This window comes from Rana temporaria, chromosome 4 (assembly GCF_905171775.1).
Source record: "Rana temporaria chromosome 4, aRanTem1.1, whole genome shotgun sequence".
In the NCBI taxonomy this organism is placed as follows: domain Eukaryota; kingdom Metazoa; phylum Chordata; class Amphibia; order Anura; family Ranidae; genus Rana; species Rana temporaria.
In genome coordinates this window covers 426,100,912-426,114,132 of record NC_053492.1, presented here as the reverse complement: position 1 = coordinate 426,114,132, position 13,221 = coordinate 426,100,912, and the positions used below count along the sequence as shown (strand labels likewise).

The following is a 13,221-nucleotide window of genomic DNA, read 5'->3' as shown; positions in this document are numbered from 1 at the left end:
CCAAAGATAGAAACAGGGATACGATGGCGTATCCCTTTTGTGGATTACCCCCTAAGAGAACATCTGTCTCTTCCCCTCTCTGACCAATACTACAAAGACATGGTCTGAGGTTCACGTGTAATGTCTGTAGATAGTCTGACATGAAGATAAAGGGGATGTCATGGAGCTGAGGGTTTAGGAGGTCTATAATGGATAGTCATGCATAGTCACACATAGGACACTTCCTCCAAATCACAGGCAAACAGATGCTATGGGAATGCTGGGCCCTGTAGTGCCACTGAGGATGGTGATAATCGAATCTTCTATATCAGGATCACACCTTCTGCAGACTAAAAAACACAAAACGAACTGGCTCTGTACTCTGTAAATAAAATCCACATCAGATCTCCGTGTACAGAAATCTCTCACCCATCGTCATGGAGAACTCTCACAGCTGGAGCACCACGCTGCTTCCGGTTTACAGTGCGACGTCCATCCTGTGATTGGCAGGAAGCTATAAAGAGCGGGCGGGATTATTAGACAATCAGGAGCGGGGGGCCATCTTGTGGCTGGAAGAAAAAGTGCAGCTAGAAGTGAAGCTTGTGGATGGCTCAGCCTGGATGTGTGAATTTTCTTCAGGAACTTCTTTTATAAACCTGAGATATTTGCATAGTTGTATATGCTCACACCATTATTTGTATTTCACCGGTTATCAGCGATTACAGAACTAAGCGTTGGGATTTCAAGCTGTAGATAGAGAGAGAAAAGTTGCCAACATTCTCCCAAAAAAATTAGGAACACCTTTTTTCATAGTTCCCAACGGTCATTGATTTGCCTGATTTCGAGGGACTGTCCCTGATTGGGAACAATGTCCCTCTGTCCCTCATTCCTCCTCATCTGTCCCTCATTTTGGTCTGATCTATATAGTTGTATATAAAATGCACTTTTTATCTTTCAAAAAGCGTTTCTCAGCGCTAAACCTTTCATCTGATTTGTAAATTTCAAAAGCCAATATAAAGGAATAGTAGTGGGAAAAAAAAGTACTTGTGGGTTTAAAGGGGTGTTCCAATTGTTATGTGTATTAAAAGTCAGCAGCTACAAAAAGTGTAGCTGCTGGCTTTTAATAAACATACACTTACCTGCTCCAGCGTTCCAGCGACGCGCCGGCCGGGGCTCCGCTCCTCTCCCCCCCTCCGTCTTCATTTCAACTGTGGGAACCCGGCCGTGACAGCTTTCGGCTTCAAGGCCGGGCACCCACTGCGCATGCGCAAACGGCACTGCGCACGCGGCACGGCCCGGCGCTGCGCCGTCTGATTGGACAGGAGATCGCCTAGGACCTGTGACGTGTCCTAGGCGATCGCCTACAGGGAGGGGCTGCTGTAGGCGATTAAGCTTAATCGCCTAACCACCCTTTCGGCGGAAGGAGGAAGTGGGACAGGAAGTCCCACTCCTCCTGAAGCCCCCACCCCCCCCCCAAAAAAAATGACATGCCAAATGCTGCATGTAAGGGGGTGAGGAGTGGGATAAGTGTAAGTTCCAATTTTGGGTGGAACTCCGCTTTAACCAATCTTGTCTTTTTCTTGAACAATTCTCCGTTAACCACCAGAGGCCAAATGACGGCTACATCGCGGGCCTGAAAATCCGGGAGGACGTCAACAGACGTCCTCCCCTTTGCACGCGCAACGCACGCCCCCTGCAGGGCACTGAGACTCGGTGGATCACAGATCCGTGTAATGACAGCCACTGACAGCTGATCACATGATGTGAACAAAGGATCGGTAATAAAAAAAAAACGATCACCGGCTTGTTTACAAAGGACATCGGTCCTGAAGAGGAAGGAGGCACATCTGCCTCCTCTGTTCCCAAAAATACCGCCTGCCAGTGCCACCTGCCAGTGCACACAGTGCCACCTATCAATGTCCGCAGTGCTGCCTATCAATGCCCACAGTGCCACCTATCAATGCCCACCTGTGATGCCAATCAGTGCCACCTAGTAATGCTGCCTATCAGTGTAACCGATCAGTGCCCATTATTGGCACTCATCAGTGCCCATCACTGCCACATATCATTGCCTATCAATGCCACCTATTAGTGCCACTTCTCAGTGCCCACCAGTGCCACCTATCAATGCCCTTCAGTGCCACCCATCAGTGCCACCTCTCAGTGCTGCCTATCAGTGCCCACCAGTGCCGCTGTATCGGTGCCCACCAGTGCCGCCTTAACGGTGCCCACCAGTGCCGCCTTATTGGTGCTCATTAATGCAGCCCATCAGCGTACATCAAGGAAGGAGAAAAATTACCTGTTTGCGAAATTTTATAACAAAATATAAAACATTTTTTTTTTTTTAAATCTGTCTTTTTATTTTTTTTTAACTAAAAATAAAAACCGCAGAGGTGATCAAATACCAACAACAGAAAGCTCTCTTTGTGGGAAAAAAATGATAAAAATGTTATTTGTTACAGTGTTGCATGACCGCGCAATTGTCATTCAAAGTGCGACAGCGCTGAAAGCTGAAAATTGGTCTGGGCAGGAGGGGGGTTTAAGTGCCCAGTAAGCAAGTGGTTAAGGGGGCGTGCCAGGGGGTGTGTCCCATGCCTGCATACTTTTGCTTATAGGTGTCCCTCATTCCCATCTCAAACGGTTGGGAGGTATGCCCAACATTATATATATTTTTTTCAGACAGAGAATAAAATGATGGTTGTTGTAATACTTGTCACGCCGTATTTGTGTAGTGGTCTTACAAGCGCAATTTTTTGGGGAAAAAATACACTTTTTTAAAATAAAAAAATACAGGCACGCTAATTATGTTCCCCTGGGTACCCAAGGTCTGAACACATAGACTTATTTCTAATGAACAAAAGACCCTGACACAGGCCCTTAGGGTCACCATACATGTTAAACGTTGATGGTACAATCAATTTTAGGACGAGAACATACGTAATTCTTTCCATTCAATATATAGTACATAGGGGTTGGTAGATCTAAAGGATGTTGCACAATCAGATTGTAAAAGAGTATCTGCCATGGGACTTTGCTGCAGCAATTGAAATTCCAGCAAGTAGTATTTTTGGAATAAAAATAGAACATTTATTTATACAACAAAAATAAAATCACCTGGTCTATACAGTCACATTTCTGGTCTAATGGTAATAGGATATCATATATACACCACAAATACCACATACATAGTCTATTCATTTTAATTAATTTTGGTGGCTACCTAATTAGTTTATATAGAAAAAATGCAATCAGTATAGTCCTAGGAGGAGAAATTGGGGGGGGGGGGGGGAGGTGCTAAGAGTGGTGATCTTAGGGAATTTGTGTTGGAGGGGGGATGGAGGGAAGAAAATTTGTGTTAAGAGGGGATATTTGTGCTGGGAGGGGGGGATGTGAAGTGTGTGTGTGGGGGTGCTAGGAGGGGATAAAGAATTTGTGATAGGAGGGATACATTTTTTATTGGGGGGGGGGGGGCATTTGAGCTGGGGGGATTTGGGGGACAAAGATTTGTGCTGAGAGGAGGGGATTTCAGCAGGGGGTGGATTTGTACTGGGAGGAGGGGGGATTTAAGAACGGGGAAGCCGTGTTTACACACAGCTCTCCCCGTTCTTCAGCTCCGGGGACCGATCGCGGGACTTCAGCGGCGATCGGGATCCGCAGGTCCCGGAGCCGCGACCCACGGCTGGGTACTAGCACAGGACTTACCTGTACGTGCTTGTGCCCAGCCGTGCCATTCTGCAGACGTAAATGTGCAGGAGGCGGTCCTCAAGTGGTTAAGCTTAGGGGGGGGGGGGTAAGCATGCAGATTAGTGCCATGTTTTTGTGGGGGGATTTTTGCTGACACATAATGCTCATACATCTTGGGGGGGCAGTTTGGCATGTTTGCCCTGGGCTCTACATGACCTTGTCCCAGCACTGATAGGTAGAGCAGACAGGATCCCAGGTGAAACTGGTACTTGTAGTCCCACAGGCTATATAGATCTGCTCATTATAATATTTTATAACAGCGGTAGATGTAATATGTATGTAGAGATCTATAGGCTGAGTATTATTATTATTATACAGGATTTATATAGCGCCAACAGTTTGCGCAGCGCTTTACATCAGGGAAGACAGTACAGCCACAATACAATTCAATACAGGAGGGATCAGAGCTTACAATCTAGAAGGGAGGGTCAAGTGAAATAAAGGGTAGTAGCTGTGGGGGATGATCAGATGGACAAAAATGAAAGTAGACGGGATCTCAGGTGCAGATGGTACTTGTAGTCCCCCCAGACTGTAAAGATCTGCTCATTATAGTATTAAAAAACAGCAGTAGATGTAATATGTGTGCTTTACAATTAGAGATCAGTCACTCCATAGGTAGAGTAGACAGGATCCCAGGTGCAGCTGGTACTTGTAGTCCTCAGGATATATAGATCTGCTCATTATAATATTATATAACAGCAGTAGATGTACTATGTATGTAGAGAAATTAGAGATCTCTGATTGTATAAGTAGAGTAGACAGAATCCCAGGTACAGCTGGTACTCAGGGCCGCCATCAGGGGGGTACAGGCAGTACACCTGTAAGGTGCTATATGGGGCCCATAGTGCCCCATATAGCAACTCCCCCTTTTTTTTTATATATTTTTATTTTATATTAAAGGGCCAATTTATTTTTATTTTTTTAGAGGTCCGGAGGTCCCCAGGGGCCCCGGATGTAAACCCCCCCCCCCTTTTTTTATTTATTTTTTATAAAAAAAAAAAATTTCTAATATATTTTTATTTTATTTTTTATTAAAGGGACAATTTTTTTTAGGGGTACGGGGGGCCCAGAGATCCCCAGGGCCCCCGGATGTCAACCCCCCTTTTTTTATAAAAAAAAATTTATGTTTATTTATTTTATATATATATATATATATATATATATATATATATATATATATATATATATATATATATATATATATATATTATTATTTTTAAAGGGCCCAGAGATCCCCAGGGCCCCGGATGACAACCCCCCTTTTTTTATAAAAAAAAATATTTTTTTATTTATTTTATATATATATATATATATATATATATATATATATATATATATATATATATATATATAATATTATTATTATTATTATTATTATTATTATTAAAGGGCCCAGAGGTCCCCAGGGCCCCGGATGGCAACCCCCCTTTTTTTATAATAAAAAATTGTTTTTTTTATATTATTTTATTTCATATATATATATATATTTTTTTTTATTTTATTAAAGGGCCCAGAGGTTTCTTTTTTATTATTTTTATTATTATTATTATTAAATGGCCTAGAGGTCCCGGATGGCAACCCCCCTTTTTTGTAATTTTTATTTATAAAAAAAATAATAATTTGTATATATATATTTATGTTTTATTAAAGGGCCCAGAGGTCCCCCCCCCCCGGTTCTCTGCCCCAGGGGGCCATGCCTGAAGCTGTGTAAGGGGTCCCATAATTCCTGATGGCTGCCCTGCTGGTACTTGTAGTCCTCCAGGCTGTATAGATCTGCTCATTATAATATTATATAAAAGCAGTAGATGTAATATGTATGTAGGGAATCTAGAGATCTCTGACTGTATAGGTAGAGTAGACAGGATCCCAGGTGCAGCTGGTACTTGTAGTCCCCCAGGATATATAGATCTGCTCATTATAATATTATATAACAGCTGTATATGTACTATGTATGTAGAGAAATTAGAGATCTCTGACTCTATAGGCTGAGTAGACAGGTTCCCAGGTGCAGCTGGTACTTGTAGTCCCCCCAGGCTGTGCTTCCCCCCCATACTCCAGCAGCACAGCACATCCCATCCCTCCATCCTCCCTCTCTCTCCCAGCCCCCTCCTTCTCCTTGCTGTGCTGTCTCCTGCTGACGTGTCTGCCTCCGTCTGCTCATGCTCCTTCCCGGCCATACACAGGACACCGCCACCCTGCAACTGACATGGCTGCAGCCAGCCGGCACCTCTCTCTGCTGCTGCTGCTGACCGCTCTCCTGTCCCCCCCCGGCTCAGCTCAGGAGCGAACCTTCTCCGGCACCAAGCGCTGCGCCGACCCGGAGTGTAGCAGTGAGTGAGGGGAGTGTGGGGGGAGGGGGAGGAGGGGAGATCACACTACACACAGGACCCCTCCTTCCACCTACAATCTGATTACTTTGTCCGCACTTTCTTATATTTGGACTTGTTTGTGTTGCACGTTCAGTTTATGGTTGTTGCTGTCACTTCCTGCACACTTCCCTCCTTCCATGGAAGGTCAGGGGGGTGCACAGGCTGGGGGGTGGGGATGTCCCAGCATGGGGGGGTTGCCTGGCCTGGGGAAGGTTCAGCTTTGGCTCCAGTGAACTTCTCACAGCTCCGATCCTCTGTAATCTGGGGCATTGTCCCTGGAGCTTACATTAGTCACCAAAACACCCCCTGTGTCTGCAATGATGTAGTTTTTTATTTTGTTTTTGTAAACTTGTACATGTTTTCCTCCAAGTTTTGTAACAATTGTTATTATTGTTATGTTCAATGTTTCATGGTCTATATCAGTGGTGGTCAACGCTCTTGATACTGAGGCCACAAGTGCAGCCCCCCCAATGTTACTAAAGGGCCCCATGTAAAATTAGGGGAATATTGTGTCTCAGAGACAGCAGACACAACAAGTTGTAGTCAAAGATTATGGGCAAAATACGAGTTTCCATTATTTCTTATGGGGAAATTTGCTTTGATATATAAGTGCTTTGGATTACAAGCATGTTTCTGGAACAAATTATGCTTGCAATCCAAGGTTTTACTGTACAAGAGATGGTCAGGGACTGCGGGCATGACACAAGAGATGGTCAGGGACTGTGGGCATGACACAAGAGATGGTCAGGGACTGCGGGCATGACACAAGAGATGGTCAGGGACTGCAGGCATGACACAAGAGATGGTCAGGGACTGCAGGCATGACACAAGAGATGGTCAGGGACTGCGGGCATGACACAGAGATGGTCAGGGACTGCGGGATGACACAAGAGATGGTCAGGGATGGTGGGTATGACACAAGAGATGGCCAGGGACTAGGGATATGACACAAGATGGTTAGAGACTGTGGACACAATAAAAGAGATGATCAGAGACTTCAGAAATGATGCAAAAGATGGTCAGGGACGGTGGGCATGACACAAGAGATGGTCAGGGACGGTGGGCATGACACAAGAGATGGTCAGAGATGGTGGGCATGACACAAGAGATGGTCAGGGATGGTGGGCATGACACAAGAGATGGTCAGGGACGGTGGCCATGACACAAGAGATGGTGGGCATGACACAAGAGATGGTCAGGGACGGTGGGCATGACACAAGAGATGGTCAGGGACGGTGGGCATGACACAAGAGATGGTCAGGGACGGTGGGCATGACACAAGAGATGGTCAGGGACGGTGGGCATGACACAAGAGATGGTCAGGGACGGTGGGCATGACACAAGAGATGGTCAGGGACGGTGGGCATGACACAAGAGATGGTCAGGGACTGCGGGCATGACACAAGAGATGGTCAGATGGCAGAGCATGACACAAGAGATGGTCAGGGACTGCGGGATGACACAAGAGATGGTCAGGGATGGTGGGTATGACACAAGAGATGGCCAGGGACTAGGGATATGACACAAGATGGTTAGAGACTGTGGACACAATAAAAGAGATGATCAGAGACTTCAGAAATGATGCAAAAGATGGTCAGGGACGGTGGGCATGACACAAGAGATGGTCAGGGACGGTGGGCATGACACAAGAGATGGTCAGAGATGGTGGGCATGACACAAGAGATGGTCAGGGATGGTGGGCATGACACAAGAGATGGTCAGGGACGGTGGCCATGACACAAGAGATGGTGGGCATGACACAAGAGATGGTCAGGGACGGTGGGCATGACACAAGAGATGGTCAGGGACGGTGGGCATGACACAAGAGATGGTCAGGGACGGTGGGCATGACACAAGAGATGGTCAGGGACGGTGGGCATGACACAAGAGATGGTTAGGGACGGTGGGCATGACACAAGAGATGGTCAGGGACGGTGGGCATGACACAAGAGATGGTCAGGGACTGCGGGCATGACACAAGAGATGGTCAGATGGCAGAGCATGACACAAGAGATGGTCAGGGACTGCGGGATGACACAAGAGATGGTCAGGGATGGTGGGTATGACACAAGAGATGGCCAGGGACTAGGGATATGACACAAGATGGTTAGAGACTGTGGACACAATAAAAGAGATGATCAGAGACTTCAGAAATGATGCAAAAGATGGTCAGGGACGGTGGGCATGACACAAGAGATGGTCAGGGACGGTGGGCATGACACAAGAGATGGTCAGAGATGGTGGGCATGACACAAGAGATGGTCAGAGATGGTGGGCATGACACAAGAGATGGTCAGGGATGGTGGGCATGACACAAGAGATGGTCAGGGACGGTGGCCATGACACAAGAGATGGTGGGCATGACACAAGAGATGGTCAGGGACGGTGGGCATGACACAAGAGATGGTCAGGGACGGTGGGCATGACACAAGAGATGGTCGGGGACTGCGGGCATGACACAAGAGATGGTCAGGGACTGCGGGCATGACACAAGAGATGGTCAGGGACGGTGGGCATGACACAAGAGATGGTCAGGGACGGTGGACATGACACAAGAGATGGTCAGGGACGGTGGACATGACACAAGAGATGGTCAGGGACGGTGGACATGACACAAGAGATGGTCAGGGACGGTGGGCATGACACAAGAGATGGTCAGGGACGGTGGGCATGACACAAGAGATGGTCAGGGATGGTGGGCATGACACAAGAGATGGTCAGGGACTGCGGGGATGACGCAAGAGATGGTCAGGGACTGCGGGGATGACGCAAGAGATGGTCAGGGACTGCGGGGATGACACAAGAGATGGTCAGGGACTGCGGGGATGACACAAGAGATTGTCAGATGGTGGGCATGACACAAGAGATGGTCAGAGACCGTGGGCATGACAAGAGATGGTCAGGGACGGTGGGCATGACACAAGAGATGGTCAGAGACGGTGGGCATGACACAAGAGATGGTCAGAGACGGTGGGCATGACACAAGAGATGGTCAGAGATGGTGGGCATGACACAAGAGATGGTCAGAGACGGTGGGCATGACACAAGAGATGGCAGACATGACGCAGGAGATATATACAGGAAAGATTTTTAGCGGGATTTTTGGCGCTGCTTTAATCATAAATAGTAACATAATGCTTACATTTTTTTAAACAAAGTTTATTTGTGCATCTTAAAAAATATATATCACATATAAAAAGAGAGAAGGAGGTTAGGCAGATTGCCATTATATCACATCACAGTCAGATGGCGTTATTTGTGGATAAGTGATGATAAGATGTATATTATCCTGACATGTTTCGCCCAAGAGGGGGGTGGGAAGAGAGTCCTGCTCTGTGTAAGCCTAAAGTTGCCACCTTTACTTCACTTTAAGCGTAAGGTCAGGATAGTGTGGGGTAAAGTTGTACGTTTTATAGGATTGAGTTACAGACTACTTTCCATAATAAGGTTAAGAATTTGGTTATGTAAGGTTTCAGGATTAGGTTAAAGAGGAAGTTAAACAGACCACCTTCACTGAAAATTGGAAGTACAGCTCATCCTCCACCTCACCCCCACCCCTTTTTTTTGGGGGGAGCAGGTACCCTTTTTTGACAGGTACCCGCTACAACTTCCTCAATTCCCGCCTAGGTTCCAGACACTTTGGACACCCCATTCTTACCTGCAGCCTCTGGGACATGTCCCGGGAGGCCGCAGGACCAGTCCTACAGTGCTGCCATGCCTCGCGCATGCTCAGTGTGGAGATGGCTTTGAGACATCAGGAAGTCACAGCTGTCTCCCACATCCAAGATGGCGGTGCTGGAAAGCGAAAGCCCAGCAGGAATTGACTACGGGCAGGACAGCGCTGGACTCCATGGGTTGGCAAGGGTTTGTTTCTTAAAAGTCAGAGGCTACTGTATTTGTAGCTACTGACCTTTTAGCTTTTTAAAGTGATATTAAAGCCTTGTTTAAAGAAAAACAAAATAAAAAACAAACATGTTATACTTACTTGCTCTGTGCAATGGTTTAGCACAGAGCAGCCTGGATCCTCCTCTTCTTGGGTTCCCTGCCGGCGCTTCTGGCTCCTCATTCCTGTGGGGGCACCCAAGCAGCCGCCGCTCTCCTGATCTGTGGCTCGGTGTGCCCATTTACACATGGAGCTGTGGATCGGCCCCGCCCCCTCCATCTCCTGATTGGCTCACTGGCTGTGATTGACAGCAGCGGGAGCCAATGGCCAATTAGGAGTGCGAGTTTCCAGAAAGGCAATGCTCTCATGGACATTGCTGGATAGAGATGAGAGGCTGCTGCATAAAGGTTTTTTACCTTCTTCTTTTACCACTTTAAGCAAGAGGGCAGCACTACTTTAAAGTGTATCTAAACCTAAGAACAAAAATGTATAGTATTGCAGCTTACCTATCCTTAGATGTAATGACCGTAGTAGTATTTTTTTTTTGCACTTCTCAGATATAATAACACTGTTCAATGGTATATTTAAAAGACTAAAATAGAGCAAATAAGAGAGTTTACATGCGCTTTATAGGGTCACTAAAGGATTTTTTTTTTAGCTAAATAGCTTCCTTTACCTTACTGCAGTCCTGGTTTCATGTCCTCATTGTTCGTTTTTGCTCTAATCCTTCTCTGTTCTGAACACTTCCTGGTTGTCTGTTTCCTGATGAAAAAAGTCATGGGAGCTTTCTCTCTGTGGTCACTAATCAAGGAGGTGTGATTACTGTGGCCCGGATTCAGAAAGAAGATACGACGGTGTATCTTAGATTCGCCGTCGTATCTCTGAGTCCGGCCGTCGTATCTATGCGCCTGATTCATAGAATTAGGTTACGCATAAATATCCCTAAGATCCGACAGGTGTAAGTGTCTTACACCGTCGGATCTTAGGCTGCAATTCCCAGCTGGCCGCTAGGTGGCGCTTCCGTATCTTTACGCGACAAATATGCAAATGAGCATTTACGCCGATTCAGAAACGAACGACCGCCCGGCGCTGTTTTTTTACATCGTTTGCGTTTGGCTTTTTCCGCGTATAGTTACCCCTGCTATATTAGGGGTAGCTAATGTTAAGTATGGCCGTCGTTCCCGCGCCGAGTTTTGAAATTTTACGTCGTTTGCGTAAGTCGTTCGTGAATAGGGCTGGACGTAATTTACGTTCACGTCGAAACCAATGACGTTCTTGCGACGTCATTTAGAGCAATGCACACTGGGATATTTTACGGACGGCGCATGCGCCATTCAAATAATACGTCAAACGCGGGGTCAACCAAAATTTTAATAAAACAGGCCCCCTACATCCCCATTTGAATTACGCGGCCTTACGCCGCAACACATACGTTACGCCGCCGTAACTAAGGGGGCAAGTTCTTTCTGAATAAAGAACTTGCGCCCAAAGTTAAAGCGGCGTAACGTATCGGAGATACGTTACGCGGGCCGGACAGATACGCCACTGTATCTGAATCAGGCCCTGTGTGTCTAAAACCCCACAGCACCAATCAGTTTTGTTTTACAAAGCATCACTGCCCTGTATTGGCTCTGTGTCTCTGTACATCAGGAAACAGCATGCAAAAACGAAACTGAAACTGTAAGTACATTATATGATTGATTTCATCTATTTTTAATCATTTTTAAAAGGAATCAGTTAACTATTATGTCTCTATACCCTGTAAACAGTAATTTCAGCATCATTTTTTTTTCCTTTACAACTCTTAGAGCCTATTTTCACTTATTTGCAGACATGGTAATGCACACAAGTACATGGTGTATATGGGTCCTTATAATTTCCCTTTAAAGACACAGTAAACTGCTTTTATAGTGTTAACCTTGGTGGTCGCTGTGTTTTTAGGTCCTTCAAGGAATTTGGATCGCCTTGGGTGTACAACAGGGATATGCAATTAGTGGACCTCCAGCTGTTTTAGAACTACAAGTCCCATGAGGCATAGCAAGACTCTGACAGTCACAAGCGACACCCAGAGGCAGAGGCATGATGGGACTTGTAGTTTTGCAACAGCTGGAGATCGGCTAATTGCATATCCCTGCAATACAGCATACAGATAAGGTGCCATGCTCAAAAAGAGCTACATGATTTTAAAAAAAATTTCTCCTTAGGGCTAATTCTTTTTGAGCATGGTACCTTATCTGTATGCTGTATTGTATAATATGTACGGTGATGTGCTACACCACTACAATGTTTTTAATCTTTAACCACTTCGTTACCGGGCCTATTTTGTCACTTTTCTCCTCAATGTAAAAATCACAATTTTTTTGCTAGAAAATTAATCAGAACCCCCAAACATTATATATTTTTTTTAGCAGACCCCCTAGGGAATAAAATGGCGGTAATTGCAACTTTTTTTCTCGCATGGTATTTGCGCATTAATTTTTCAAATGCCTTTTTTTAGGGAAAAAAACAGTTTCATGAATTAAAAAATAACAAAACAGTAAAGTTAGCCCAACTTTTTTGTATAATGTGAAAGACGATGTTACGCCGATTAAATAGATACCTAACATGTAACGCTTTAAAATTGCGCACACTCATGGAATGGCGCCAAACTTCGGTACTTAAAAATCTCCATAGGCAACGCTTTAAATTTTTTTAAAGGTTACTATTTTTGAGTTACAGAGTAGGTCTAGTAGTGCTAGAATTGTTGCACACGCTCTAACGCACGCGATGATACCTCACATGTGGGGTTTGAACGGAGTTTACATATGTGGGCGGGACTTGCATGCGCGTTCGCTTCTGCACGCGAGCGACCGGGACAGAGGCATTTTAATTTTTTTTTTTTATTATTTTATTTTATTTTTTTACTTCATTTTTTTATTTTTACACTTTTTTTTTTTTTTTGATCGCTTTTATTCCTATTACAAGGAATGTAAACATCCCTTGTAATAGGAATCACTGTGACAGGTCCTCTTTATGGAGAGATGTGGGGTCAATAAGACCCCACATCTCTCCTACAGGCTTACAAGCATGAAATCGGTGACATTTTTTTTACCGATTACATGCCGACAGCCGCGATAGCGGCTTTGTTTACTTCCGGGTACCGGGCGTGACGTCATAACGTCGCGCCCGGCCCTCCGACGGTCATAGAGATGACTGTGACCGTCTGGTCACCAGTCATCTCTATGGTTCACCAACGAGCGCCGGCCG

General features: G+C 45.6%; 2 protein-coding genes across 3 annotated transcripts in view; one reads left to right on the top strand and one right to left on the bottom strand.

The window, feature by feature from the left end:
* Positions 1–507, bottom strand: part of TAF1A (TATA-box binding protein associated factor, RNA polymerase I subunit A) — a 47,724-nt gene extending 47,217 nt beyond the window's left edge. The window contains exon 1 of one of the 2 annotated variants that reach the window (XM_040351410.1): positions 409–507. In XM_040351410.1, the coding sequence (XP_040207344.1) occupies positions 409–418 (10 nt within the window). In that variant the 5' untranslated portion in view covers positions 419–507. Of the gene's footprint in view, positions 1–319 lie in introns of both variants that reach the window. The other variant, XM_040351411.1, reaches the window with a different exon arrangement.
* A 5,365-nt stretch (positions 508–5,872) lies between these two features.
* Positions 5,873–13,221, top strand: part of MIA3 (MIA SH3 domain ER export factor 3) — a 132,830-nt gene continuing 125,481 nt past the window's right edge. The window contains exon 1 of the mRNA XM_040351409.1: positions 5,873–6,053. Within this exon, the coding sequence (XP_040207343.1) occupies positions 5,930–6,053 (124 nt within the window). The 5' untranslated portion in view covers positions 5,873–5,929. The remainder of the gene's footprint in view (positions 6,054–13,221) is intronic.